Raw genomic sequence first — 24,776 nt, 5'->3', positions numbered from 1 at the left:
CTTGCCGAACTGCCCACTTGGAATGGAATCAGTGTGCAAGACAATCCAATTGTCTTGTCTTGCCGAGTGTTTCAGTGGTGTGCAAGACAATTCAACTGAATTGTCTTGCCGATGGACTTGTGTGGCAGCAAGACAATCCTGTTGTCTTGTCTTGCCGAGAGTCTCACTTTCTTCAAGACAATGCAGTTGTCTTGTCTTGCCGAATGCAAGGAGGTGTGCAAGACAATCCCCAATTGTCTTGCCGTTTGTAGTGTTTGTCTTTCTGACAAAGAGATTGTCTTCCCTTCCCTTTGATTGTCTTTCTGACTTGGTTGAAGCTTGGTAGACAATCTGAGATTGTCTTCCCTTGCCCCTTTTTGTCTTGCCCAAGCCTAGATTGTCTTACCCTTCTTGTAATTGTCTTGTCTAGCAATTGTCTTGCATGTACAATGCTTTGCCTATAAATATGGCATCCATTCTTCATTTTCAAGTGTTCATTCACTTGTATTCAAAGCATTTGTAAAGCTTTCAAGTTGTTAGTAACTTGCTTGTTCGTTATATCCACAGTTTGCTGTGCTTTGATAACCCGGTTGTTTTAATCACTAAATCTAGAATATACCCTGTCGAATTTATTCTACGAACTTTAGTGGACATTAAAACTGAACCATTTTAATTATATAACGACTTCAAACATTGTTATATTAATTAATTATAATCTGATTAACAAATCATATTCAATCAGATTCACTTCCGCGACGATTTGGTACTGATTGTATTCAACCCCCCCCCCTTCTACAATCATATCTGGACCTAACAATTGGCATCAGAGCGGTTGATACCATTTTTCCGTATCAGATCCTATACACACTCTGTAACGTCCAAATATTTTTTATTCGAATTAATTTTATTCCAAAAATTAATTTTGATTAAAAATATTTTTCTTTCAAAAATCTAAATCTCTCCAAACACTATTCACTTTAAATCTCTAAAAAATGAGTACGCAAAAGATCAGTAGCATTAAAATCCCACCGTTCAGCCAGGAACACTTTGGCCTATGGAAAAGGCACATGTTCCTATTCCTCCGCACTGCGAACAGAAAATACATCGGGATTTTGGACAAAGGTGTTACTACTCCGATGAAGGTCATATTAGCACACGAAGAGGATGGTGTGTTGATACCTCATCAGGTCATTCCGAAAGAACTTTCTGAGTACACAGACGAAGAGAGTGATCAGATGAACTTAGATGATGCTCTTCAACTAATCTTGGTTGAATCTCTAAATCCAGTGATGTACAATGCTGTTGTAAATTGTACGAACGCCAAGCAAATCTGGGATACATTAGAGATTATCAATGAAGGCTCAGAGGAAGTTAGGGAAAACAAGAAAGAGATACTGATGGCTCAGTATGAACAGTTTGGTTCCCATCCCGGTGAAGGGATTTCAGAAGTATTTATCAGACTTAATAATTTGATAAATAATTTAAATCTGAATGGGAAATTCTACGACAAGAAAGAGGTCAACATGAAGTTTCTCTTAACCCTTCCTGAACATCTGGAACACAGAATCACTGCCATCAGGGAAAGCAGAGATCTGAATGAGATTTCTCTGGAAAGACTCTACGGAGTTTTGAAAACTTATGAACTGGAGCAAGTTCAGAGTAAACAGAGATATGGCTGGGGTAAAACACAGAACCATTCGAGAGCTCTAGTTGTTGAGTCACCTGTACTGGAAGAAAAGGAGAAGGATGTTGTTGTTCCTTCTAAGACTACTCAGGAATTTGTTGTACCTGAGATGGGTCAGACTGCTTCTACCAGTGGTGACGAAGAGTTCTATACAATGGAAGAGCTTGAGCAGTTAGAAGATCAATCTCTATCACTGTTTGCCAAGAAGTTTGGAAACATGAGATTCCGGAAGAACCCTTCCTATAAATACAAACCTACTGTTAGTAAGTTTCAGAAGGGAGGCTATTCATCTTCTACAAGCAAAGGAGGATACAAGACTGGGATGGTGGACAGAAGCAAGTTCAAATGCTTCAATTGTGGTGAACCTGGACACTTTGCAACTGAATGCAAACAGCCCAAGGTTCAAGGAAAAAGAAAAGATTCGTATGATGAGCTGAAGCAGAAGTATGATGCACTGGTTAGAAAGCATCATGGTACTTCTGGAAGTCAAAGTTTCAAAAGCAAATCTTATCTGGCAGAAGGCAAAAGCTGGGATGATACAGATAGTGATGAAGAGGAGCAGCTAGGGAATGTTGCTTTCATGGCTACTACTGGATCATCTTCACCTCCTCCTGCTGGAAGCTTTCAGGTAGATCCTACATGCCCTAAACTGTTTATGCAATTAGGACTTGAAAGAGATGATGCTATTAAAAGGATGAAAGCTGCTAATCTTAAAATTGATACTTTAGTCTTAGAAATTCATGCTTATAAAATGAATGAGATGAAAGTATTAAAACCTAAAATAGAACAATTGACTATGGACTTAGGATTACAATGTGCTAAAGTCAAAGTTCTAGAGAAAGGTGAGATTGCTTTAAGACTTCAGCTAGACGAAGAGAAAGTGAAATGTAAAGCCTTTAAGGATGCCTCCTTGATAGTCAAAGAACTTAATGATAAACAAGAGATCAAGAGAACTGTTGGAATAGGCTTTGACTATAACAAATCTGTAGGTAAGGCTAGTAACATTACTCCTTTTAAGAAGAGTGCTGAAGAGAGAGGGATTCCTTTTGTTTTGAAAGATTCCCTTAAACCTTTGTTTAAAACCTCAGAAGCTGAACCTCTTTTAGAGACTCCTGTTGTCATTAGATATGAACTAAAACAGGAAGACCTTAAAATGAAAGAGAGTAATGAGATGAGAGATGAGATTCTGACAAACCTGAAACCAATTAAAGTGAAAGGCAATGTTAGGTTGCCTAAAGCTGGTTTAGGTGTCAACTCTGAGAGAACTAAATTCAACAAGCCCAATAATTTTGTTAATAGTAAGAACAAGAACAATAGGTGTCATTCTACTGAGAACTTTAAATCTGACAACAAGGTTAGAGTAGAATCTATTGATGTTCCTACTACTATGACTGATATTTCTGTTGTTCCTACTTTTGATGCATGTAATAAATCTTGTAGTATTGATAATTGTATGACTTGTGCTTTCAATTTGATGTCTGCTTATTTTAAAAATTTGCATGCCAAAAATGAAAACACATCATCTAGACAACACACAAACAACAAGCATGCTAGATCAAAGACTGCTAGTCCTACTCATGTTAGGAAGGAGACTTATGTTCCAAAGCCTAAAACTAAGGTTTATAAGGCTGTTGTTAAGGAAGTAAGTTCAGTCAAGTCTGAACCAAGTATCAGTCCAAGAGGCTCTGTTGTATTACCTAATAGAAATCAGTTCTTTAAGACTGCCGGACCCAATCAAGTGTGGGTCCCAAAGACTGTCTAATCAAGTTGTCTTTTGCAGGGTGCCAGTGGAGTTGTTCGTGTTACCTGGGTGCTTGACAGTGGAGCGTCAATGCACATGACTGGCAATAAATCCCTGCTGGAGGACATAAGAGAAGGAGCTGGCCCTACAGTCAGTTTTGCTGATAATAGCAAAGGTCGTACTGTGGGATATGGCAAGTACAAAATTGGAAGGATCATCATAGAAGATATTGCAATAGTTGAAGGACTTCAACATAATCTCCTGAGTATCAGTCAATTCTGTGACAAAGGTTATTATGTTCATTTTGAAAAAGAGATATGTATCATTAAACATATCAAGGATAAGCGCCCTTCACTATGTGGCATAAGGAAAGGCAATATATTCGTAGCTGATTTGTCTTCAGGACCAGGAAACGAAGTTCATTGTTTCTACGCCAAAGCGTCAGCTGAAGATAGTTGGTTATGGCATAAGAAGCTCTCACACCTCAATTTCAAAACCATGAACTCTCTAGTCAAGAGAGATCTAGTGAGAGGGTTGCCTTCCCTGGAATTCTCAACTGATGATCTTTGTGAAGCTTGTCAGAAAGGAAAAGCGAAGAGAGCATCTCACAAAGGCAAAACCATCAATACCATTACAGATCCACTCCATTTGTTGCATATGGATTTGTTTGGCCCCGTGAATGTTGCATCTATTGATGGAGGAAGATATGCCTTAGTCATTGTGGATGACTTCTCGAAATTTACTTGGGTTTACTTCCTGTCTTCCAAGGATGAAACTCCCCTGACAGTGATTGATCATATAAAGTCAGTTGAATTAGAAAAAGGTGTGCCAGTGAAAGCTGTAAGGTCAGATAATGGCACTGAATTCAAGAATCAAACTCTAATCAACTTTTATTCTGAAAAGGGAATTAGAAGGCAGTATTCAGCACCAAGGACTCCTCAGCAGAATGGAGTCGTCGAAAGAAAGAATCGTACACTAATCGAAGCTGCAAGGACTATGATTGCTGAAGCAAAGCTTCCTCTGTACTTTTGGGCTGAAGCTGTGTCTACTGCCTGCTATACCCAGAATAGAACTTTGATCAACAAGGATCATATGAAAACTCCATTTCATCTGTATAACAACAAGAAACCTTATGTCAAACATCTTCATGTCTTTGGAGCCAAGTGTTATGTTCTCAAGGATGGTGAAGAGAACTTGAACAAGTTTGAGCCAAAGGCTTCTGAAGCAATTTTTGTTGGTTATACAAATAATGCTTATAGAGTTTTTATAATTGATACTCTGTCAGTGAAAGTTAGTGTCAATGTTACATTTGATGACACTAAACTTCCAAGTATACAATCTGCTGATCCATCTGAATCTCTGAAGTTTGACAACTATCCAGATTCTGATTCAGATGATGATATTCCACCTGAGGTTGCAACAGGAGATGACAACAATAATAATGATCCAGGCAATGGTGGAGGAAATGGTAATAATGCTGGAGATTCCACTGATGCTAGTGGTGGATCATCAAGTCATCCTGGCAACAACTCAGGGGGAGCTGGTGGATCAACTAGTCATACACATCAGCCAAATGATAATACAGCTGAATCATCAAGGACACACCTTCCAAGGGAAAGGATTTGGAGCAGAGATCATCCCTTTGATCTAATTATTGGTGATCCTGATGTTGGTGTAAGGACTAGAAGTGCTACGACAAATGAATGCCTATTCTCTGGGTTTTTATCTCGACAAGAACCAAAGAAAATAGAAGAAGCACTTGCTGATCCTGATTGGGTTCTTGCCATGCAAGAAGAACTCAATCAATTTGAGAGACAAGAAGTCTGGGCCCTGGTTCCAAGACCAAAAGGAAAATCTACCATTGGAGCTAGATGGGTCTTCCGTAACAAGTTAGATGGTGATGGCATTGTTGTAAGAAACAAAGCCAGACTGGTTGCAAAAGGGTATTCACAAGAAGAAGGAATTGATTACGATGAAACCTATGCTCCAGTTGCTCGTCTTGAAGCCATCAGAATATTTCTTGCATTTGCTGCACACTCCAACTTCAAGGTATATCAAATGGATGTGAAAAGTGCATTTCTGAATGGAAAGCTAGAAGAAGAAGTATATCTGGAACAGCCCCCTGGCTTTGAAAATCCAGAGTTTGCTGATTTTGTATACTTCCTATTCAAAGCTGTCTATGGACTCAAGCAGTCACCAAGGACATGGTATGACACTCTCTCTGAGTTTTTAATAGAAAACAACTTTACTAGAGGTGTCATAGACAAAACTCTCTTTTACAAATTGCATGATAAGGATATGATATTTGTACAAATATATGTTGATGATATTATATTTGGTTCTACTAACGATAACTTGTGCAAGAGATTTGCTAAGTTAATGCAGAGTAACTATGAGATGAGTATGATGGGTGAGCTGTCCTACTTCCTTGGTCTTCAAGTAAGCCAAAAGGATGATGGAATATTTATTTGCCAATCCAAGTATGTCAGAGATCTTCTTCGAAAGTTCAATCTAGAAGACTCTTCACCGGCAAAGACACCCATGGCCACTGCCACAAAGCTTGACCAGGATAAATCTGGTAAGAAAGTTGATATCACAAGCTATCGTGGTATGATTGGCTCTTTACTTTATCTTACTGCAAGTAGACCAGATATCATGTTTGCAACATGTTTGTGTGCTAGGTTCCAAGCTGATCCTAAAGAATCACATCTTATAGCCGTCAAAAGAATCTTTAGATATCTTAAGGGTACACCTGGTTTAGGTATTTGGTACCCTAAGAATACTGGTTTTGACTTAACCGGCTATACAGATTCTGATTATGCAGGATGCAGGATTGATAGGAAGAGTACGTCTGGAAGCTGTCAATTTCTAGGACGTCGGTTGGTTTCCTGGTATAGCAAGAAGCAGCACTCAGTGTCTACCTCTACTGCTGAAGCTGAGTATATAGCTGCTGGTAGCTGCTGTGCTCAGATCTTGTGGATCAAGAATCAACTGAATGATTATGGTGTTGTAGTAAACAAAATTCCTATATTTTGTGATAATACAAGTGCCATAGCCATTTCCAACAATCCGGTTCAACACTCAAGAACCAAGCACATTGATATCAGGTATCATTTCATACGAGAACATGTCATGAATGGTACAGTGGTGTTACATTTTGTACCCACGACTGAGCAAATTGCTGACATCTTCACGAAACCACTAGATGAATCCACTTTCTCTAAGCTGGTTTGTGAGTTAGGGATGTTAAATATGACATAGTTCTCTTGTATATATCTTTCATATGTATCATATGTGTTTGTATATTTTTTGTGAATTTTCTGTGTAATTATATCTATATTATAAGATTTTATATGATTTCCTGTATATTATCTGATAATATTCTAAGTAATTATGCATGCTTGTAAATTAGTAAATGATTTCCTAAGTGCTCATATACTCCCCTGTAATATTCTCTAGGCATTTAGATAATTATTTGTAATTATTTTGTATTTTTCAAAATTAATTAAGCATAAATATTTGATTTTAAGTTAATTCATTTTATTGAATTAAAGTTAAAGTCGTAAATATTTATATTTAACTAAAGTTGAAATTTACAAAATATTCGTGTATTATATACTATTGTTTTTATTATAGATTTTTGATTTTAATTGCAAAATGTTTTATCTTTTAATATAATCAAAAATCATATTATTATTAATTGTTTTTCTGCAAGACAATGTAATTGTCTACATTTAGGCTCGGCAAGACAATTAAATTGTCTTGCTGAACCGGTTTTTCGCCGTTTTTCAAACAACTCGGCAAGACAATCCCATTGTCTTACCGAGTCTGTCTTAAGTCAGTTGACGTATCAGTAAGACAATCAGATTGTCTTACTGACACATCGTTTGTCTGCCTTAGTGAATCTCGGCAAGACAATTCAAATTGTCTTACCGAGACCATTCACCCCCGTTGTCTTACTACGTGCGTTTACATTTATACACAAGACAATCGTGCAAGACAATTCGATTGTCTTGCTGATCTCACTTCATCTTCTTCAACTGCCCTCTCTCAAACACGTTTTCCGACCTCTGGTTTTCAAGTTTCACCACGAAAACTTGCTGGTTTACATCTTTTCAAGCGTTTGCTTGCTGGTTTGGTTCAAATCGCCGGATTTCAGCCGAACCTCTGCCGGATTTTCGTCGGAATCTCGTCGGTTTTTAGTCGGTTTTCAAGGCTTTTTCGACTGAGTTTGTGCTGTGGTTTGCCTTGAGTTCGATTAACCTGTGTTTGTGGTGTGATCTTCGAACTGATTTGAATCGATTTAGGAGTTAGGGTTTGTGTTGATTTTGGGGCTTTTAAAATTAAGGACTCGTTTGGCTTGTGATATTTGAAGTGGATTAATTGACTAAGTACCATTTTCATTAATTAACTTTTAATTCGAGATTATTCTAATATTTCGAATTAATAATTAATTAATCAAGTTTAATTATTAATTGAACTTTGCGAGATAATTGAGAATTAATCTTTTATTTGAAAATTTCTCGCTTAATTCAATTTTTAATTACTAAAAATGGCCGGAGAATTTGAGATTGCTGAGACCAACTATTGTGCTAACCTAAACTTCGAGGATTGTTCTGATCGTTTCAAGAAGTGGATCCGCTTTCTGACTCAACAAAGTCTTGTCAGTACTGCACTAACCGCTGATGTTCCTATACAAGTGCAACCACTCTTCGACTTCTACTCTAATGCCGTCAACTCTACAACTCTCGAGAATTATAAGTTGATTGGTGATCTGCCAAATGGACGAAGGATTGTTATAACTGTCGATGATGTGAACCGGATTCTAGGGTTTCCAAGGAATAACTTTCAAGTGGAACCAACCAGTGCTGAGTTAACTCAATTCTTCCAAGACATCCACTACCAGGGACAGATTTTTCTCCCTAGAATGTCTAAAAGCAAATTGAAGGCTGAATGGGATGTCTTCTTCGATACCTTGGCAAAGGTATTTGCTCCCACTACAAGGCAGAATTTTCACAATATATCTTCTATGCTTCAGATCTTTGGATTCTCCGTGGCTTACAATCGTCGAATTAACTTTGGGAAGATATTACTAAAGGAGATTATCAGAAAAATGGGTTCTGTCTCTCAGAGATCCATTCATGACAATGACAAGGTGGAGTGTCACTTTCCAAGGTTCTTAATGCTATTCTTAAGTGACAAGATGAATGATGCTGATAGAGCAATGTACGTTGATTCTGCAGTGGTGCCCATTCTAAGAACTTGCACCAAGATTCAATCAAGACTTGCTAATCAAAAGAAGCATGAGAATGTGCCTCTTGTTGTTACTCCTTACATGTTGGAACAGTTTAATGTTCCCCTTCAACCTGTCCAAGTTCCTCAGCCACTACAACAACAACAATATCTACCTGATCAACAACAACCGGCTCAACCTGAACTTCAAGAAGACCAACCTCAGGATCAATCTCCTCCTCACAACTTCCAACCACTTCAACTTCTACAAGATTATCAATCATCCAGCCAATCCTCACATTACTCTCCCTACAACCCTCCTTATAATTCTCCACAACAATCACCTCACCAATCATCATACAATTCTCAACACCAATCTCCTCCACAATACAACTTCTTCCCAGACCAACAAGCCTCCATTCTTCCCTCTCAATCTGAACCAATACCTTCACCTACACATCCACATACCATTCCTCCACCACAATCTACCTCTCAGCCTCTGCCTGCTGATTCTGCTATCAATCCAGAGCTACAGGACTTCAGGACAGATTTACAGGTAGCTCAGGTACTTTCTAATCTCACTGATACCTTTAATATTGATATTGCAGATTTTGATTGTGATATTGGATTTGATTTCCAGACTCCCAGCATTGAACCTGTAAACACCCAGGTTCATAACCAAGCTGACGTTTTCGTTTCAACAACTGATTCTTCGTCAAACACATCAACCGACACTACTCAAACACCAGTTGTTCGAAAGGTAGCCCGGAAACGGAGTGGTAGTGCAATTCTGAGAGAACCCGCAGCTCTGTCTCATAAGAAGCAAAGGGTGGCAGAACCGGAGACAACTGCAGCCGCATCCATTTCCTCCCAAAAGGATTTGGACACTGACATGGTAAATATACAGTCTCTAGATTCATTCTCTCCACAGAATGCATTTATTGAAATTGGCCGTCCGACCGCGGTATCCTGTAAAGAGTCAAGCACGCAACTAGCACTCACGCTAGTTGAACCTTTGTCTTTTGATTCTTCACTTAGAGAGAGCACAGATATTCAAAAATTGTCATATGAAAAACTTTCTGATCAATCTTTCTTTTTGGATCAGGCTATACTTGGCAACCTGCAAGTACATCCGCCTTCACAGGCATCTGAAGGACAATTTGTTCCTTCACAACCTACAGTTCCATCTTATGGTACTATGGTTGTCTATACAGGTACTGGTGACGGTGTGACAAACACGAGTGAAATCAGGCAAACACCGAGCGAAACACATGCACGAGAGGATAGTGATAAATCTTTGAGTGTTCGTGAGGTGAGTGCACACACCAACACTGATCTGTTACAGGAACAATTGGCTGCTATGAAAGCTGAGATTTCAAGGTTGAATGCTGAGAATGCCAGATTCAGAAGTGGAGAGTTGGTAACTCTACAGGAAAAGGTTGTTGATCCTTCATATTCTTCTCTCAAACAGGAATTAGATGCTCATGTCAAGGGTATTCATTCTAGGATGGACAAGTTTGATCAATCTCAGGAGCTCTGTCTGACAAAGCTTGGAAACTTGGAGCAAACTCTGGCTCAAGTTATTCATCACTTAAAGCTTAATCCGTCAACAGCTCAGTCTACTCCAGAGGATCCCTCAACTAAGGGGGAGAAGGATAAGGATGACAAAGATGATCACAGCAATGCTGGTGCTGGTGATAGGAGTAATAAGGATGATGCTGACAGGAGTGACAAGGGTGGAGAAAGAGCAAGTGGCAAAGAATCTTCTGAAGCTGATAAAAGCTATAAAAGGTCTAAAGGCAAAGAACCACTGCATCAATCTGAAAATGTCTTCAACACTGACAATTATGATGATTATCCCAAAGACATGGATGATGATGACGTATTCGATGCTACCTATCGTCAGGCTGAAGAAGAAGGTAAATTTGATGAAAGCTATTTGTTTCAGGAAGAACCTGTTGATCCTGAACACGAGGAAAATGTCAGGAAGTTCAAAGCAGAAAATGAAGCCAGGAAGCGTAAGCTTCGTGATTATCAGAAACTTCTGGAAGACAAGTTGATCACAGAGGAACAAATCAAGATTGAAAAGCAGAAAATCTATGATGCTGCGATCAAGCAGAAGAATCTTGAAATTAAAAGAAAAGAAGGAAAAGGCTGGGACATTGCTAGGAGAATATTCAATGGACCTCAAAGGGAAACTTTCGATGATAAGAAGTTCTTATCTCTGATATATGATCTTCGAGAGGTGAACCCTGATGAGGATGTGTTTATGCATGCCTTTGCCTTAGAACTGGAATATGTAACTGTTGCTGTTAGGGGACTGCTAGAAGAATAGGAGCTGATTGTCTACACACAGAGAAATGGTTCATTCAGACTATCTGTCGAATTTCTCAAATCATTCTCTGTATCTGAGCTCTGGGTACTTCGCAACAAAGTCAAGCGTTGCTCAAACTTGAATGAACTTCTTCGTGACAAACTGTTGGATTGTGCTGTTTTCAACAGTCCTCAGGTTGTTAAGAACCCTTACTGTGTCAAGTTTGTTCACTTGGAAATCCTCTGCACTGTCTATCTAAATGAAGAGGCTTTGCCAAAGTACCCTGCCAAACGTCTGGCTCTAGCATCCACCTTACTAAGGACCAAGGGCTTCGCATCTAAAGCCAAGTCTGATGCTGATGATGTAATCTCATCCTACTGCACTCGAAGAAACATTTCTCAATACTTTCGGAGGATGAAGGGTGTAACTAAATCTCAGCCATCTGACTTCCGTGAAGACCCTGTGGATCTGGAAGTTCTTCACCAGCTAGCTCTGGCTCGTGAAAGAAAGAAGCGTGGAGAATCCACTGCAGCTGAAGAGCCTACTCAGAATGAGCCTTCTACTCCAATTATTCACTATTCTGATGCTGAAGAAGGAGAAGTCACTCGTTCTGAGTGAATAGATTGATTAGGATATTTGTTAGATATGTTCAAGGAACATCCTTTTGTAATCTATTTATGATCATGGTTTAATGTTTAATGCAAGCCATAAACTTTTGCTATTTACATTCTATTGTTTAAATCTTTGTCTTATCTGTTAGTTGAGTTATCCTCTAGGAAATTTGCATGTTATGTTAACAAACAAATAGGGGGAGATTGAAAGGCATATGTTCAGCCTATTTGTATTTAAAGAGGTACAACTCAACTCAGATCAGAAAGCTCAGTAAATAGCAAGTCATCGGAATCAGTACGAAGAACGTCACATGATTTATGGAAATCATATGTCAGATAAGTTCCAGGATGCTGCTGCACCACACTGAAAGAAGTTCATTAATATGTTCAAGCCTCAGTGCACAAATAATCTTTTGTGGCACGTCCAGGAATTCAGAAGACATAAAGTTTATTTGACGAAGAATATTTGATTTAACTAGATACAGATGAACCAGACAGTACATCTATGTATCAGTTATTCAAATTAAATATTGGAAGTCAAGCAGAAGTGGTAGTTCGTTCGTTCGACAAATCAAGAAGAAGTTATTAAAGTTTAAAGAAGACAGAAAGCAGTTCTACTGAAGATTGGGTGATTAAATATTTAATAGACTATTATTTCACTTCTCAAATGGTTATATTAATTATGTAATTTATTTATTAAATTAATTCACTCTCGAATTAATTTAATTTATGAATTTATATGATTAACTTAATTAAGTGAATAATTTTCTATTTTATATTTACTATATTATTACATTTTTAATCACCAAAACAGCCCAGCAAGACAATCTGTGATTGTCTTGCCGAACTGCCCACTTGGAATGGAATCAGTGTGCAAGACAATCCAATTGTCTTGTCTTGCCGAGTGTTTCAGTGGTGTGCAAGACAATTCAACTGAATTGTCTTGCCGATGGACTTGTGTGGCAGCAAGACAATCCTGTTGTCTTGTCTTGCCGAGAGTCTCACTTTCTGCAAGACAATGCAGTTGTCTTGTCTTGCCGAATGCAAGGAGGTGTGCAAGACAATCCCCAATTGTCTTGCCGTTTGTAGTGTTTGTCTTTCTGACAAAGAGATTGTCTTCCCTTCCCTTTGATTGTCTTTCTGACTTGGTTGAAGCTTGGTAGACAATCTGAGATTGTCTTCCCTTGCCCCTTTTTGTCTTGCCCAAGCCTAGATTGTCTTACCCTTCTTGTAATTGTCTTGTCTAGCAATTGTCTTGCATGTACAATGCTTTGCCTATAAATATGGCATCCATTCTTCATTTTCAAGTGTTCATTCACTTGTATTCAAAGCATTTGTAAAGCTTTCAAGTTGTTAGTAACTTGCTTGTTCGTTATATCCACAGTTTGCTGTGCTTTGATAACCCGGTTGTTTTAATCACTAAATCTAGAATATACCCTGTCGAATTTATTCTACGAACTTTAGTGGACATTAAAACTGAACCATTTTAATTATATAACGACTTCAAACATTGTTATATTAATTAATTATAATCTGATTAACAAATCATATTCAATCAGATTCACTTCCGCGACGATTTGGTACTGATTGTATTCAACCCCCCCCCCTTCTACAATCATATCTGGACCTAACAAACAGGAGTCTCTAAAAGAGGTTCAGCCTCTGAGGTTTTAAACAAAGGTTTAGGGGAATCTTTTAAAACAAAAGGAATCCCTCTCTCCTCAGCACTCTTCTTAAAAGGAGTAATGTTACTAGCCTTACCTACAGATTTGTTATAGTCAAAACCTATTCCAACAGTTCTCTTGATCTCTTGTTTATCATTAAGGTCTTTGACTATCATGGAGGCATCCTTAAAGGCTTTACATTTCACTTTCTCTTCGTCTAGCTGAAGTCTTAAAGCAATCTCACCTTTTTCTAGAACTCTGACTTTAGCAACTTGTAATCCTAAATCCATAGTCAGTTGTTCAATTTTAGGTTTCAATACATTCATCTCATTCATCTTATAAGCATGAATATCTAAGACTAACGTATCAATTTTAAGATTGGCAGCTTTCAACTTTTTAATAGCATCATCTCTTTCAAGTCCTAATTGCATAAATAGTTTAGGGCATGTAGGATCTACCTGAAAGCTTCCAGCAGGAGGAGGTGAAGATGATCCAGTATTAGCCATGAAAGCAACATTCCCTAGCTGCTCCTCTTCATCACTATCTGTATCATCCCAGCTTTTGCCTTCTGCCAGATTAGATTTGCTTTTGAAGTTATGACCTCCAGAAGTTCCCTGATGCTTTCTCACCAAGGCATCATACTTCTGCTTCAGCTCGTCATACGAATCCTTTCTCTTTCCTTGAACCTTGGGCTGCTTGCACTCAGTTGCAAAGTGTCCAGATTCACCACAGTTGAAACATTTACATTTACTTCTATCCACCATCCCAGTCTTGTATCCTCCTTTGCTTGTAGAAGATGAATAACCTCCCTTCTGAAACTTACTAACAGTAGGTTAGTATTTGTAGGAAGGGTTCTTCCGGAATCTCATGTTTCCAAACTTCTTGGCAAACAGTGATAGAGATTGATCTTCTAACTGTTCTAGCTCTTCCATTGTATAAAACTCTTCATCACCACTGGAAGAAGCAGTCTGACCCATCTCAGGTACAACAAATTCCTGAGTGGTCTTAGAAGGAACAACAACATCCTTCTTTTCTTCTGGTGTAGGTGATTCAACAACTAGAGCTCTTGAGTGGTTCTGTGTTTTACCCCATCCATATCTCTGCTTTGTCTGAGCTTGTTCCAGTTCATAAGTCTTCAGAACTCCGTAGAGTCTTTCCAGAGATATCTCATTCAGATCTCTGCTTTCCCTGATAGCAGTGATCCTGTGTTCCAGATGTTCAGGAAGGGTTAAGAGAAACTTCATGTTGACCTCTTTATTGTCATAGTATTTTCCATTCAGATTTAAGTTGTTAATCAGATTATTAAGTCTGATAAATACATCTGAAATCCCTTCACCGGAATTGGAACCAAACTGTTCATACTGAGCCATCAGTATTTCTTTCTTCTTCTCTCTTACTTCTTCTGAGCCTTCATTGATGATCTCTAGCGTATCCCAGATTTGCTTCGCATTTGTACAATTAACAACAGCATTGTACATGACAGGATCTAGGGATTCAACTAAGATCAGCTGGAGAGTGTCATCAAGGTTCATCTGTTCACTCTCTTCATCCGTGTACTCAGAAAGTTCTTTCGGAACAGTTTTATGAGGCATTAACACACCATCCTCTTCGTGTGCTATTATAAGCTTCATCGGAGTTGAAACACCCTTGTTCAAAATCCCAATGTATTTCCTGTTCGCTGTGCGGAGGAATAGTAACATGTGCCTCTTCCATAGGCCGAAGTGTTCTTTGCTGAACGGTGGGATTTTAATGCTACTAATCTTTTGTGTACTCATTTTTAAAGGTTTAAAGTGAATAGTGTTTGGATGAGATTTGGATTACTGAAAGAAAAATATTTTTAATCAAAATTAATTTTTGGAATAAAATTAATTCGAATAAAAAATATTTGAACGTTACAGAGTGTGTATAGGATCTGATACGGAAAAATGGTATCAACCGCTCTGATGCCAATTGTTAGGTCCAGATACGATTGTAGAAGGGGGGGGTTGAATACAATCGTTACAAAATAATCGCGGAAGTGAATCTGATTGAATATAACTTGTTAGGTCCTATAAACTCACTATATAATATGATATAGTGACCACAATCTGTAACACAGTAAGACAATATAAGAAATTGTAATCAATAAACTCTTATATTCACAAAGCTTTGATGGTTACAAAAACTCTCTCAGTGATTTATATTGTATCACTAAGAGCTGCTAGGGTTCTAAACAATATACTCGATAACTCAACTCATATAGAGTAACCCTAATCTGTGTTTATATAGACACAGTTACAAAATCAATCTCTGATTTGATATCCTATAAATCTGCTATGAATTCTATCAATCAAAGATTACTCCAGTTTTCTGTTTAGTTTCCATAGTCAGCAAATCACTCCTCCGCTTCTATCCTTCCTTGAAGTATATCTGCTTCTGAGCTCTTTCCACGTGTAAACTCTGTCGAGTCTTGACTATGTAAACTCTGATCAGACTTTGCTAAACTCTGTCAGACTTTATCAAACTCTGATCAGCTTCCCGATTAAACTCTGATGATTCCTGTTCTAAAACAGACTTTAAGAATATTAGTAATCATCAATTATATCTAACAATCTCCCCCAACTTGTGCATAAATAAATTATGTGCAAGTTAACAGATAATTGATGATGTCAAAACATATAAGTCAAATGCAACAGAGTTTAACTAATTATAACAGAAAACTTTTAACACTTACAGATACTTTACTCCTTAGCTGCATAGACACCATTTGCTGTCTTTAGATACCCTCTGAGGAGTTCTTTTTCAGCTTCTTCAAGCACTGTAATCATTTGTCTCTTGATCTCTCTCAGCTCTGGATCTGAAACTCCAGTTTGATAAATTGCAGCTCTGAGATCATAAATCTTGTTCTTCTTCAAGTCTCTATCCAGCCTGATATTGTAAGCTTTATCAGACTCTTCATTAAATGCAAGAGTTCTGATTCCACCTATTGTTTCAATCTTTGCTGAATTTTTCTTCATCTCAACCAGCTGTCCTTTATGATTGAGGTATTTAGGAATAAAAGGTCCAGCATTTTTATTTCCTGTAATCCCCATCTTTCTTCTGATTTGATCCTTTAGCAGGTTGGAGATGTGTTGTCCTGACTTGTTTTTCACTTGAAATATGTGTGATACATATCTCAATTCCTCCCAGTGTTTAGCATAGAGATCTGCTTCAAGTACTCTAAACACTGTTCCATCAGACATGAAGTAGATAAGAATATTATCTCCTCTGTCATTCTTCGCCAACTGGACTGAATCAAGTTTTTCCATTTTGTCTTGCAATACTCCAGTCTTGGGAGCACAGAGAGATGAGGGGTCATCTGGTCTTGATCCTATACTCTGATCAAACTTTTCATATTTGGATCCCAGCCCTCCTTTATCTCTTCCTGCCTTACGATGAGAGATTGGTTGAATTGAGCCCTTTTCAAAGCTTATCTCAGTCATCAGAGTAGGCTTTGCAAATCCAGCCAGTGGAGTTGTTGTTGGTTTGAACACAGCTTGAGCTTTGTCAGAGGTTGTGTCTGTCTTTGCATCCTTATTAACTTGAGCTTTGTCAGAGGTTAATATTTCCTTTTGGGGTTCTGCAACATGAGCTTTGTCAGAGATTGCAGCTTCTGTCTTCTTTTCCTTTACAACTTGATCCTTGTCAGAGGTTGTAGATTTCTTTTTATCCCAGCCTTTCTCCAGATGTTCATCTACTTTGCTTTTACCCTTGGAGGTGTATTCATCTTCAGAGTATACCTTTTTGACTAGTAAACTCTGATCAGCAACAGTAGCTTCCTTGATCAGTATTCCTTTTTCTTTTGGCTTGGCAGTTGACTTTGCAGGCTTTTGGATCTTTCCAGAGTTTATGGCTTCAACATGTTCCTTTTTCAGCTCAGCTTCCTCTGCAGCAATCAACTCCAAATCCAAATTTGCTTCTGGATTTTCTTGTTCAAAAACCAATCTAGCAAGCTCTTCATCAGTCAATGGTTTATCTGATCCAGCCACTGGTCTGTGCTTTGATCCAGATGTGACATTATGTGTTGTAGCAGACTTTGTGCTTTGTTTAGATTGTTTTTGACTGTCAGAGTTTGAAACTCTTCCACCAGTCCCTGCTTGAAATCTCTTGTGCTTTGTGAAATCATCAGCATCATCATCATCTTCCTTCTTCTTTCTCTTCAGAGTTTGAGTAGTAGACTTGCATTTGACTTGAGCTACTCTCTCCCCCTTTTTGACATCATCCTCATCAGGAATCAGTATGGATGTGATCAGAGAAAGTGATGATTGGATGGCTTCAAGCTGTTTGGACATCTTTTCTTGAGAAGATTCAATCATGGTCATCCTCTTGTCCAGAGATTCATTGGCAGTCACCAGCTTCTGTACATTTTCTTTCAGAGGTAGCATGGTCCTTTTCTTTTCCAGTTCATTTGTCTCCTTGACATTTGCCACCTCTGTTCTTAGACCATCTATTGATTTAGATGTCTGGGCATGAGCAGGATGAAATGTCTTCAGATAGAGAATTGTGCCTTTGAGGCTTGACATAACATCAGAGTTTGAAATTTTATTCTCTGCCATAGATAGGAATTCTTCAGCTTTATTTGGCTCCAGAGAATGTTGATGGCTTAACCAGAGTTTATCCCAGACCTCATTTGGAGGATCAACCTGAAGATCCCTGGGAAGTGGCTCAGAGTCTGTATTCAGAGTTTGTAGCCTGGCATTATACTGGCTAGTAGACTCCCACTTTTGTTGTGTCAGAGGGACTCCATCATCCTCATCCTTGTCAGTATCTGAACTGTCATCATCCTCAGTATCAGAGTTTGCTTTTTCATCATGAGGAACAGGATCAGCAACTTTCTCCACAGTGTCTTGAGCAGATTTTTCTTGAGCTTCAGACTGTGATTTGATAGATTCTTCACCAGTCTGAGAAAGAGACTGTAGAGCTTCCATAGCTACTTTGTCAGATTCATCAACTACATCAGATCTGTAGTTTTCTGGAGCTGTATCATGAACAATGGCACCCTCTGGGATTTTCATTGGAGATTGAGGAATTGGACCATGATCAGATAATGGAGTTTGAGGATCAGACATAGTTGCTCCTGCTTCAGTTGTAGCTTGTTCCTTGCAAACAATTTCTTCATCTACTTCAGATGAAGTAGAAGAAGCTGTAGGAGATGTTAGTGGAACAGCTTGGATAGGTAGCACCATCAGAGCTTGAGACTGTTCAGCAACTTGAGTTGATGGTATTTGCTCTTCCTCAATTGTGAAGTCTGTTATGTCAGTGACTGGAACTTTTGCCCTTGCAGGCTTTTGAGCCCTTAATTTGAATCTGGCTGGCTTCTGAGGACTATCTTGAACAGGTTCAGAGGCTGGTGTAAGAGTAGGTTCAGAGTTTACATCTTGTGCAGTTTCAAGATCATCATATTCATATGCTGCAACAAGTCTTCTTCTTTTCTTCTGCTTTTGAGGAGTAGCAGCTTCAGTGTTTACTGGGATCTCAGAGTTTGGAGCATCAGAGTTTAAGTGTGATAAGTGGTATTTATACACACTTATAGGCCTTCATTTTCACTTAAATTGGTTGGTTGTACTTAAGTGTTTAGTGTCTTTTGATGTGTTTTTAGTGTTTTTCTGTGCAGGTCACGAGTTGAGGTGATGAAGTGATTTTCTATCATTTTAGGTTGGTTTTGGTGCATTATTTGCAAGAATAGAGAATTGTGGATTCATCAAGACTTGGGATTTTGTGGGTACATCTTCTACAAACCCTCACGAGAGCACACTCGTCCACTAGAGCTATCTAGGGGTTTAAAGGGCTTGTTGCATATGCTAAATGCAACCGTGATCACCTACGGAAGTGGTACTAGAAGCGAGGAAGGACATGCACGCGAGAACGAGCGAGAAACGAAGAAACGGAGCTGCCAGTGCAGACACTAGCGCGCCCGCGCTACTAACTGCACCAACTAGCGCGCCTGCGCTAAGTTAGCGCGGCCGCGCCCAGCAGAACTCCCCGGGCCGATTTTTACAGCTTTTTAGTGGATTTTCGCAGCGGTCGAGGCCCGGTTGACTTAGTCAATACATTTTATTTCTCGTGTGTAAAAACCCTAGCCTCGTAGAAGTAGTTTTAGTAGAGAACAATATCATAGTTAATTTTTATCGAAGCACATTATCAGTTGTATTGGATCGTTCTTTGCGAGGAAGTGACAGTTTCGAGCAAGATCGTGAACATCAAATCTGTAACGTGTGATCCTTATTATTATTAATACAAGCATTTTTATTCCGATTAATTCTTGTCTTTATCTATTATGTTTTCATTAGAACCCATGATGTCGATTAGTTCGATTATGAACTAACCGCCTTCATGGGATTCTAATAGATTTATCGATGTAGTCTAGTAACGAATATTAATTACTTGATTTTGTGACGTACGTTGATTTCTTTGCATGAGCCGTGCTTATTCTTCTTAGAAGCGTAGCTAACTTCTAAGTTGTTTTTTAATTCTTTCTGAAGCGAGAGTGGATGATTGAATTTAGAACTATGCCATGTAAACATAGGATTATGTGAATGAAACATAATTTGTGGTAGACTTGAACTATTTTTATCACCCTATGTAATCACGATAGATGACTTGCTATTAAACCTCTCTGCTTACACTACCGCTATAGAGATATAGGGTCTGAGCTTTGTTGGTGTCCATGAGATTTCTGTCTTAATTGCGGATTTTGATTGGTATGATACGTGTGCAACGAGAGTTGGCATGTATTACTTTCGTGTTGTCTGATTAGGATCAACAGTCGCATGTTAATCAGTAATTTCAATTCTAGATGAATTCGATAATGAAGTTAGAATCCCATGTGTTTTCCTATTCTGAATTGATTAGTAATTTTAGTTATTAGTATAAAAGAACCATCCTTGTTAATTGTCTTAGCAGTGATAATTGATCATACATTGTTGCATAGGTGCGTATTCTTAATTCACCAGTCTCTGTGGGATCGAACTTAATATATTACTTGTGATCACGTGCGCTTGCGTGTAGTGTAGATTTCACCGAACAAGTTTTTGGCGCCGCTGCCGGGGACTCGGTGTTAATTAATTAGTTTACGTACTTGTCATCAGTGTGCATTAAAATTCACTGACTCGGATTCTTTTCTCACTTTTCTTAGTTGTTGTTGTATCTATTGTTTTTGTTTAGTTATTTATAATGTTTCCTTTGCCTCCTTGGGACTTCAGTTCCAAGTGAGGTAGCTTTTACTGCGTTCTTGGCTGTGTTTGTGCTGTTACAGGGTTACAAGGGAAGAAGTCGATACCTTTGCACTTCTATCTTCCATAGTTGAGGCATATTCGTCGAAAGCTACAGAGCCGACCTTGTATCCGATGAGTGTCGATGAGATGTCACAAGTTGCCCCTACAACATACAGCTTCTGTCAAGTTTGTGGTGTTCAGGGTCACTATAGTTATGAATGCTCTTATAACCACTTCAACTCTCAGAATACTCAGTCGGGACATGGATATAATTATCAAGAAGGATATGAGTACAATCAGTATTCTAATTCTTATGATCAAGAATGGATGGATCAACCAGATTTCTCTTACATGGACAACAATTTTGGTGATTTCCCATATCATGGTCAACATCAATTTCAAGAACAAAAATTTCAGCAACAATGTTATGAAGAACCTCCAATGCAACAATATGATCAGTTTGAGCAACAGTATTATCAGCCTCAATATGAGCAACCACAATCTCAACAGTATCAATATCCTCAAGTACAAGATCTACAGGTTCCTCAACCCACTGTAGAAGTGCTTTCTGATCAAACAAATGAGGTATATGATATGTTGGTAAACATAAACAAGACGCTTAAGGAACTCAAGGCTACACAACTGATGATGGAGGCTCGACTTGAGCGGTTAGCTAGTTCTTTTACTGTCGAACAACCCGATTCTTCTCCACTTATAGCCACCCAAGTTGAAGATGACATAAATGCTACCATTCTTACAAATGATGGAGATTGTGATAGTTTTTCGACCTGGGATGATGATGTGCCTATTAATAAAGAGGAAGATCGTGTCGCTGACGGCAAAATCGATGAAGTTGTTGTTATGGACCGTGTGGGCGATGATGAGGTGCGTGAAAAAAGCAATATCGAGTTGATCGTAGTTTCTCCTACACCAGGTGTGCTTGAATTACATTTCCTGAAGGGGATTAGCTCAATCAAGGTTGCTCCATGTTCTGATATTGAAAATTTGGCTTTCAATCCAACCTCTACCCCTATACTTGAGAGTACATGTTTTAAAGCTGACATGATGATTGTCCAAGATGATCTTACACAAAATCTGGTGGGTTATCCAGTCCAAAAGGCTCTTACACTTCAACTCTTGGAAAAAGAGGATAGCAATTTCATCTCTTTATTCAGTGACATGAAAGGCCAAGAAGTTCTTATGACTCCTGTGAAAGTGAAGAGTTCTGAAAAACCACCACCCGAGCCTCCACCTTGTGTGAAAGTCGAAGGAGTTCGGTCCTTTAATGGATGTGAATTTTTTCGTTGTTTTATCACAAAGTTCTCTGAAAGTATAAATGTCGATCAATGGTTACTTCTTGAAGTGACAATTAAGTTTACTAACGTTTGTTTGGAGACTTTCTACAGGACAAAGACAATATTTGATGCTCTTGATTTTATTGGTGGTGGCGAGATTTTGTTTGAGAAAGTGAATACCCCATTTCTTAAACCTAAGCAATATCCTCCACCGGATTCACCTCCGGCAGAGGAGGGGGAGGACTCCGATTAGGTACGTGTTCGCTCTAGCCTTTTTACCGCTTTCAATGGGGACATTGAAAATTTTAAGTTTGGGGGTGGTAATCTAAGGAAGAGCATGTTATTGTAATTTTGTTTATTATTGCATGTGTTAGTTAGTTCATGTAGTTCACGTTTATTTTATTTTGCTTTGATTATTTCTCACATTTTTTTTTATTTTTCTCATTTTTTTATTATTTTACATGTTTAGTGGTAGTTGTCATAGTTAGTATCACGAGCATGTGCATGAATTATGAAGTTAAGCCAAGTTAATTGCCTATGATGAGTTATGTGCGTAGTTCTTGATTAGTAGTTTCGATTGCAATGCTAGGTTAGTACTTGGAAATTGCTTGTGTTGGAAATTGTAATTCACATATGTTCTTGAGATAGGATTTAGACGAAATTCCATGAATTCTAGGATTCAATTGAGCATCCTTCAGCTTAGGTCTGTAAATCTTAAGTTTGGGGGAACTGAGGGGTAGATATGCCTTTCTAAAAAAAAAAAAAAAAGAAAAAAAAAGAGTAGTAAATAAATTCACTAAAAAAATAAGTGGTAGAATTAACTAGGTTGAGCTCATTAGTACTCGAGTAATTAAGTCTGAGGGGACTTTGTGCCTAACAACCTAAAGCCCTTCGTGGTTTGGGATTGTTGACCCAACGCTCGCTACATGGGTACTAGTGCATAAATCTTTAGGGGTCTCAACCATTGCACAGTTAAATAAACCACTAGAATAAAGTGAATAATTGGTGTGTGAAGTCTTATGGTGTTCGTAACGCATTTACACTGCGAAGCGCTCTGACCCTAGACCGAGCAATTAATCACCAATAAAAAGAAAAAGAAAAAAAAAATATATATATAGTGAATAAAATAGAAGGGTGTGGACATTCTTTGGGACCTTGGCTTTAGTTGGACTTGAGTGACGGGGTGTTAGTTTTAAACTTTTACGATTCTTGGTTGGGATTCTGTGGGAGTAGTAGTTTTTGTCTTGTCTCAATAGAAGAGCATGCTTGCACACACTGGCACTCCACACGTGTAAATAGAAGAGTAATTGACTTGGTAGCGAGAGAGATGAAATTCGAGAACATTAGCACAATCTGAGGTATTATGATTGGCAAGGCAATTACTTCATAGTTTACTCATTCATCACGTAGTTGCATTCATGCATTGCATTGTAATATTGTATAGTGTCGTTGACGCTTGAGGACAAGCATCAGTTTAAGTTTGGGGGTGTGATAAGTGGTATTTATACACACTTATAGGCCTTCATTTTCACTTAAATTGGTTGGTTGTACTTAAGTGTTTAGTGTCTTTTGATGTGTTTTTAGTGTTTTTCTGTGCAGGTCACGAGTTGAGGTGATGAAGTGATTTTCTATCATTTTAGGTTGGTTTTGGTGCATTATTTGCAAGAATAGAGAATTGTGGATTCATCAAGACTTGGGATTTTGTGGGTACATCTTCTACAAACCCTCACGAGAGCACACTCGTCCACTAGAGCTATCTAGGGGTTTAAAGGGCTTGTTGCATATGCTAAATGCAACCGTGATCACCTACGGAAGTGGTACTAGAAGCGAGGAAGGACATGCACGCGAGAACGAGCGAGAAACGAAGAAACGGAGCTGCCAGTGCAGACACTAGCGCGCCCGCGCTAAGTGGTAGCGCGCCCGCGCTACTAACTGCACCAACTAGCGCGCCTGCGCTAAGTTAGCGCGGCCGCGCCCAGCAGAACTCCCCGGGCCGATTTTTACAGCTTTTTAGTGGATTTTCGCAGCGGTCGAGGCCCGGTTGACTTAGTCAATACATTTTATTTCTCGTGTGTAAAAACCCTAGCCTCGTAGAAGTAGTTTTAGTAGAGAACAATATCATAGTTAATTTTTATCGAAGCACATTATCAGTTGTATTGGATCGTTCTTTGCGAGGAAGTGACAGTTTCGAGCAAGATCGTGAACATCAAATCTGTAACGTGTGATCCTTATTATTATTAATACAAGCATTTTTATTCCGATTAATTCTTGTCTTTATCTATTATGTTTTCATTAGAACCCATGATGTCGATTAGTTCGATTATGAACTAACCGCCTTCATGGGATTCTAATAGATTTATCGATGTAGTCTAGTAACGAATATTAATTACTTGATTTTGTGACGTACGTTGATTTCTTTGCATGAGCCGTGCTTATTCTTCTTAGAAGCGTAGCTAACTTCTAAGTTGTTTGTTAATTCTTTCTGAAGCGAGAGTGGATGATTGAATTTAGAACTATGCCATGTAAACATAGGATTATGTGAATGAAACATAATTTGTGGTAGACTTGAACTATTTTTATCACCCTATGTAATCACGATAGATGACTTGCTATTAAACCTCTCTGCTTACACTACCGCTATAGAGATATAGGGTCTGAGCTTTGTTGGTGTCCATGAGATTTCTGTCTTAATTGCGGATTTTGATTGGTATGATACGTGTGCAACGAGAGTTGGCATGTATTACTTTCGTGTTGTCTGATTAGGATCAACAGTCGCATGTTAATCAGTAATTTCAATTCTAGATGAATTCGATAATGAAGTTAGAATCCCATGTGTTTTCCTATTCTGAATTGATTAGTAATTTTAGTTATTAGTATAAAAGAACCATCCTTGTTAATTGTCTTAGCAGTGATAATTGATCATACATTGTTGCATAGGTGCGTATTCTTAATTCACCAGTCTCTGTGGGATCGAACTTAATATATTACTTGTGATCACGTGCGCTTGCGTGTAGTGTAGATTTC

At 38.5% G+C, this 24,776-nt stretch overlaps 1 protein-coding gene across 1 annotated transcript in view; it reads right to left on the bottom strand.

Annotated features, from left to right (window-relative positions):
• The window catches only part of LOC135152055 (DEK domain-containing chromatin-associated protein 4-like), a 36,520-nt gene extending 18,091 nt beyond the window's left edge, over positions 1-18,429 (bottom strand). The window contains exon 1 of the mRNA XM_064091515.1: positions 18,243-18,429. Within this exon, the coding sequence (XP_063947585.1) occupies positions 18,243-18,429 (187 nt within the window). The remainder of the gene's footprint in view (positions 1-18,242) is intronic.
• Positions 18,430-24,776: the final 6,347 nt, after the last annotated feature.

The sequence above is a fragment of the Daucus carota genome, chromosome 4, assembly GCF_001625215.2.
Source record: "Daucus carota subsp. sativus chromosome 4, DH1 v3.0, whole genome shotgun sequence".
NCBI lineage: Eukaryota > Viridiplantae > Streptophyta > Magnoliopsida > Apiales > Apiaceae > Daucus > Daucus carota.
The sequence above is the reverse complement of the archived record's forward strand: the minus strand, read 5'-3'. Positions and strand labels throughout refer to the sequence as shown.